General features: G+C 45.0%; 1 protein-coding gene across 1 annotated transcript in view; it reads left to right on the top strand.

Annotated features, from left to right (window-relative positions):
* Window positions 1-6107, top strand: part of LOC126417044 (KH domain-containing, RNA-binding, signal transduction-associated protein 2-like) — a 552290-nt gene extending 546183 nt beyond the window's left edge. The window contains exon 4 of the mRNA XM_050084935.1: window positions 5592-6107. Within this exon, the coding sequence (XP_049940892.1) occupies window positions 5592-6107 (516 nt within the window). The remainder of the gene's footprint in view (window positions 1-5591) is intronic.
* The last annotated feature ends 887 nt before the right edge of the window (window positions 6108-6994 follow it).

Consider the following 6994-nt stretch of genomic DNA (forward strand, 5'->3'; position numbering starts at 1 on the left):
AATTCAGTATCTTAAACGCATTGATTTCCTCTCTTACGTTTTCCCAATGCCCTTTAATCACTTCTACGACGTAGTTCCTCATATATTTCTTTTATCAGGCTAATAGTCATGTTTGATAGTACTAGAATTCTCGTGGCGAGGAATACTCTCTTTGGATGCACTAATATGCATCTTATAACAACCTCAACTCATTATTTTGCCTGCAAGGTAACAGAATTGCTTCACTTTGTGTGTTACAAGATCCCCAATTTTATTTTTGCTGTTCTCATTTCTGCAGCTCCTTCCGCCTTCTTTTATTTATTTATTTACTAACCGAGGAACGAGGCGTTGCCCACTTATTTATTTATTCCAGTTTTCTATCTGTCCACCTCCTCTGCCTCTGACCCATCTCCATCTACCCTATCCCTCTCTTCATCTTCTCTTCCCTCCTCTCTCTCTCAATCTCTTGCTTCTCCCTCTCTCTAAGTGCCTCATTCTCCGTCCTCTCTGCACCCATGCTCTCTCTCTCTATCACCTTCCCTCCTTACTCTCTCTATCTATTCACCCCCCCCCCCCCCAATCTCCCTTGTCCTGTCCATCACCTCGATCCCACCCTCCCACTGTTCATTTCCACCACGCCTTCCCTTTTCCACCTCCTCCAACTCCAGTCACTGACCATCTCCTTCTACCTCAGTCACTTTCCATCATTTCCTCCCACCTCCCTCTTTCAATCTGCTCCTCTCCTCTCTGTCAAACTGCTCCTTCCCCTCTATCCATCCTCTCTTCCTCTCTATTCCATCTCCTTCTCCCTCTCTTTGGAAATCTCCTCCTCCTCCACTCTGTGTCTATCTTCCCCTCCCCCTTTCCATGTTCATCTCTTTCCCTCCACTTTTTACGTCCAACTCCACCTCCCGATCTTCACTTTCTCTGTTCATTTTTTCCTCCCTCTCTGTTTGTTCATCTCTCTGCCTATCTCTTCCTCCCACTGCCTTAGTCCATCACCAACGCTTTCCTTTCTCTTTGAACTTCCTTCTCCTCCCATTCATACCTATCTCTTCTTTCCCCTTTCGCCTTCTGTCCATTTCCTCATCCTCCCTTCTCTCACCACGTTATCACACTCAACCAAAGTAGGAGGCTAGTGGTGTAGTGGTCGGATTCTAACGAATATATGTACCAAATTTGACTGAAATTATTCCAGGGGGTTTAGGATGATCATTTTACCCATTGCTTTGCTCACATAGGCACATGTCAATCATATTTCAAACGTATGTAACATAGATTGAGATTTTCACTCTGCAGCGGAGTATGCGCTGATATGAAACTTTCCTGGCAGATTAAAACTGTGTGCCAGGCCAAGACTCGAACTCGGGACCGTTGCCTTTCGTGGCCTAGTGCTCTACCAACTGAGCTACTCATGCACGACTCACGCCCCGTCCTCACGGCTTTACTTCTGCCAGTAACTCGTCTCCTACCTTCCAAACTCTCCGCAATATCCTTTCTTTCAGGAGTGCTAGTTCTGCAAGGTTTGCAGGAGAGCTTCTGTAAAGTTTGGAAGGTAGGAGACGAGGTACTGGCAGAAGTAAAGCTGTGAGGACGGGGTGTGAGTCGTGCTTGGGTAGCTCAGATAGTAGAGCACTTGCCCGCAAAAGGCAAAAGTCCCGAGTTCGAGTCTCGGCTTGGCACACAGTTTTAATCTGCCAGGAAAGTTTCGTATGTAACATAGTTCACCCGTATTTGTACACATATTTCACCTGTACGTCTAGCGAATTCCGCTCTTTGGTTTCATTTTCACGCAACCTAATATTTGCGGTGCTCGTATCTACTGAACTATGTAATGTACAATGACGTACTTTTGGATATTCATCCAGTGATATAGCTGCGTACTATTTGCGAAATGTGTTGAGAATAGAACTGGTAGTCAAGAAGTGATAAGTTATAACATCATGCAGTTTTACTGCATGAACAGCATAAATGTAGTATCCGGCCAGTGTTTTTCCTTTCATCATTTTGTGGGAATCGTCAGCGAGAAAAAGTTTCGTAAAGGTTTGAAGTTATGTGTAAAATTCGCTGGAAGTATCTAAATGCACTCATTCGTGGGCTACATTGTTTTTTCAACTCCACCCCCACCCCTTTGATAGGTGAGTGGTTCTTACCGCACAACGATTCTTTCCAGATAGTAAATGATATGTGTACCAAGTTTGGTTGAGATCAGTCCTGTGGTTTAGAAGGAGACTTAAAACATGCATACAGACATACGTTTTTAGCACTTTTGTGGATTTTAGTCCACGACGCTACACACCTGATATACACTGGTTATTATGAAAGATAAAATAAACAATGGAATACATGAATAAAGAATGCAGAATAAAATCAAATAAAATAGGATTAAGTGTTGATTACAATAAGATAATAAAACAAAAGATAACATCACATCGCAACACATACATTGCTCAATTTGTACCTTCGTATTCAGAGGTTTAGATTGGCGACCCATTCAAGCCAGAGCGGTGTGGCGTTGAAGAAGTTAGCCACACTCCCCTGATGGGCACTTAGTCCTCAGTTCAGGGATGTTTTTTGGAAAGTTGCATTTGTCGCCCGACAGTCGCAACCATAGCTGGGTGGCTGCCCCACTTGTGGATATTCTGTTTGCATATTTCATTTCCCATTCGGAGTCTATCTGACATGGAAGTTCAAATCTCGTAGGCTTTTCTACAGCACTGATATGGCCACAGTTCACGTGCGAGGCACTATCACTTCAGCTCTCGCCCCATTTAGCATTCCTGCTAAAGTCAGCAGCTACAAGTTATTGGACCACTCTCAGAATAGATTTCGTAGAGCAAAGTCAAATTGTTTCTAAAACTGTAGTACTTTCGTGGATGGGAAGCAGAGGATTGTTCATTACTTTCGCGTATTCCTTCAGCAAAGCCTCTTGTCTCGGCAGAGAAGGTGGGGCTACATGGCTGAACTTTGTTAGCCAATATAGTGGGATAATCTTTATATACACAGCTGTAATTCTCACAGCAGGGTTGAAGTGGATGCCCAAGTACTTGACAAGCTCGCTGGTAAACCACACTAGTGCACAGTACTCACTTTAAGAGACGATTACAGAGGTTAGTAATGTTTCCGCTGATGCTCCCCAGCTAGTGCTGCAGAAACTCTGAGTAAGACTGTTGCGCTAACTCATATTATGGTTTCCTTTTCAACATGTCTTTTAGGGATATCATTTGCAGAAAATCTCGTTTAGATATCCTGAATTGTTCATGAGATATGAGAGTTCTTATGACCACATGATTGTCTATGGGCAAGGAAGTGAATGGGCGCGTCCGCACGACCGTCTTTCGGATATAAAACCGAATAGATCTAGAATGAAACGAGATACACTCCTGCTCTATATTTTTTAAAAATAAATATATTTTAAATAAAAGTTCATATCTTATCTACAGTTGATTCACTTTAGTATATGAGCTAAAATCAACAATATGTAGAGTTTAGGCAATTCGCTTTTACCTCTGGAAAATCTTTAAAATTTCTCGAACTGTTCTACTTAATTTGATGCAGCACAGTAATTGTAGCTTATAACGAAATGAAATTCATTAAGTTATTTAGAGAAGATATCAGATTGTAACATGTACAAAAAAACTCTCATCTTATACTTTCTGAAAAATCGGATATCAAGTATTTCGTATCGACCAGAACGCTGTCTTTCAGCACAGATGACGTTTTACTTAATTGATGCAACGCAGTAAGTATGATGATTAACGAAAAACAATTCAGTTCTTCATCAAGTGGAGATATCAGACTGTAAGATGTACAGTAAATAAAACTTTTTCAGTTCATAGTTTTAGAAAAATCGGATGACAAGTATTTCGTATCGGCCGAAATGTTGTCTCTCAGTGTCAGCACAGGCACCAGCATATGGCGAGCAGTATAGCCATAACAAAAGCAACTTCAGCACGAAATCCAACGAGTTCGTCTGTAGCTGTGAACATGTTCAAAGAGTAATATATTGCAGAAGAAAAGGAGTATTTTCCCTTCGTCAGTCTCCTCAATTATTACAGTTTCCTTTCACCTACATCGATTTAACCTTTCAATGCTCTCACATACTGAATCTGTTTCTTCATCTTTTGCTAGTGACGATGATACACTACTGGCCATTAAAATTGCTACACCAAGAAGAAATGCAGATGATAAATGGGTATTTATTCGACAAATATATTATACTAGAACTGGCACGTGACTACACTTTCATGCAATTTGGGTGCATAGATCCAGAGAAATCAGTACCCAGAACAACCACCTCTGGCCGCAATAACGACCTTGATACACCTGGGCATTGAGTCAAACAGAGCTTGGATGGCGTGTACAGGTACAGCTGGCTATGGAGCTTCAACACGATATCACAGTTCATCAAGAGTAGTGAGTGGCGTATTGTGACGAGCCAGTTGCTCTGCCACCATTAACCAGACGTTTTCAATTGGTGAGAGATCCGGAGAATGTGCTGGCAAGGGCAGAAGTCGAAGATTTTCTGTATCCAGAAAGGCTCTTACAGGACCTGCAACATGCGGTCGTGCATTAGAAATGTAGGGTTTCGTAGGGATCGAATGAAGCGTAGAGCCACGGGTCGTCACACATCTGAAAAGTAACGTCCACAGTTCAAAGTGCCGTCATTGCGAACAAGAGGTGACCAAGACATGTAACCAATGGCACCCCATACCATCACGCCGAGTGGTACGCCAGTATGGCGATGACGAATACACGCTTCCAATGTGCGCTCACCGCGATGTCGCCAAACACGGATGCGACCATCATGATGCTGTAAACAGAACCTGGATTCATCCGAAAAAATGACGTTTTGCCATTCGTGCAACCAGGTTCGTCGTTGAGTACACCATCGTAGGCGCTCCTGTCTCTGATGCAGCGTGAAGGGTAACCGCAGCCAGGGGCTCCGAGCTGTTAGTCCCTGCTTCTGCAAACGACGTCGAACTGTTCATGCAGATGGTTGTTGTCTTGCAAACGTCCCCATCTGTTGACTCAGGGACCGAGACGTGGCTGCACGGTCCGTTACAGCCATGTGGATAAGATGCCTGTCATCTCGACTGCTAGTGATACGACGCCGTTGGGATCCGGCAAGGCGTTCCGTATTACCCTCCTGAACCCACCGATTCCATATTCTGCTAACAGTCATTGGATCTAAACCAACGCGAGCAGCATTGTTGCGATACGATAAACCGCAATCACGATAGGCTAAAATCTGACCTTTATCAAACTCGGAAACGTGACGGTACGCATTTCTCCTCCTTACACGAGGCATCACAACAACGTTTCACCAGGCAACGCCGGTCTGTTTGTGTATGAGAAATCGGCTGGTAACTTTTCTGATGTGAGCACGTTGTAGCTGTCGCCACCGGTGCGAACCTTGTGAGAATGCTCTGAAAAGCTTCTTCTTCCTGTCGTTTAAATTTCACGTCTGTAGCACGTTATCTTCGTGGTGTAGCAATTTTAATGGCCAGTAGCGTATATATAAAATTATAGTCGTCGCCGTGTGCGGTCGCCTTGTCTGTAGCACTGTCATAAAGCGAAATGCATGTCGGAATGTCGGTGCCGTGTTGCAGGACTACAACGACGAGATCAGGCAGGAGCAGATGTGGGAGATGCAGATCCTGAACACGGCGATGCAGCGGCGGCCGCTGCTGGCGGCGGCGAGCCCGGCGTCTTCCGAGTCGCCCCCCGGCAGCCTGTCGCCCGGTAGCCCGCCCCCCGCGGCGGCGGCGCAGCCCGGGGGCCGCCACGTCGCCTCCCCGCCGCCCCCGCAGCAGCAGCCGGCGCCGCAGCAGCAGCCGCCGCCCCCGCAGCAGCAGCCGCCGCCGCCCCAGGTGTCTGCGCAGGCGCCGCTGCTGCACCCCGCGCTGCGCGGCCTCGAGCCCGCAGCCGCGGGCGTCGCGACGGGGGCGGCGGGCGTCGTCGCGGTGGCCGGCGGCGCGCAGGCGGCCGCGTCAGCCGCGGCGGCGGCGGCGGCGGCGGTGGTCGCCCAGCAACAGCAGCAGCAGCAGGCTGCCGCCGCCACAGCAGGTAGGCGCGCGGCGCGCCCAAAACCTCCAGCACGAGTTGTAATTAAACCGGCCGACTGAACCACTGCTCCACTGCTATGCACTGTTTCTTCTACTTAACAGCTTCAATTGTTACTCAGGGTTGGAATGTGTGTTCTTATAGGATAATTATCCAAGGATTTCCACCCAATAATATCCAAACAGCAGACTCTGTACACAATTTATTAAATTGCCAATACTAAACTCTTTTAAATAACAACAAATTCATATAACTTACAGAACTTAACAAATGGTTAAGAGAATGAGCTTTAAAAACAATAACGGCGGCTTACCACCATAAAATCAAAGAACCTTTTACCATAGAGCTTTTAGAGTTTATCCAATAGACAAAATCCAATAATAAGTTAACTTGGCAATACAACTTAAGTTCATTTACAAAAACCTTGAGAATGGTAATGACACTAGGCACCATAAAATCGGAAAACATTAAGAGCAGTAATTAACTAAAAAATAACAATAATAGTGGCAACTTGGCACCATAAAATAAGAGAAATTTCTTGTGCAAGAAAAAAATAACAATGTTGCATTAAATGATTTTACTCCACAGACCAAGGTCCAATAATAAGTTAACTTGGCATTGCAATTTAAAATCATTTATATAAAAGCGTTGAGAAAGATAATGCCACTTGGCACCATAAAATCAAAGAAGCGCAACACACAACCAGTAAATATAATAACAAAATAATAATTTGATACAACCCTAAGGCAAGTGCAACTCCCAACGCAATCACAAACGAGCGAGCTCTCAACACTTCGGAGACTTCCCACTAGAAACGGTCCCCGAAATAAACCCCTGAGAGCTCCCGGCCATGCCTCCCACAAGTGCCCATCACTTACTCACGTTGGTTATGTTCTATAACACACGATACATAATATCAACACAACATAAAATTCAAAAATCAAATAAT

Source organism: Schistocerca serialis, chromosome 8, assembly GCF_023864345.2.
Source record: "Schistocerca serialis cubense isolate TAMUIC-IGC-003099 chromosome 8, iqSchSeri2.2, whole genome shotgun sequence".
In the NCBI taxonomy this organism is placed as follows: domain Eukaryota; kingdom Metazoa; phylum Arthropoda; class Insecta; order Orthoptera; family Acrididae; genus Schistocerca; species Schistocerca serialis.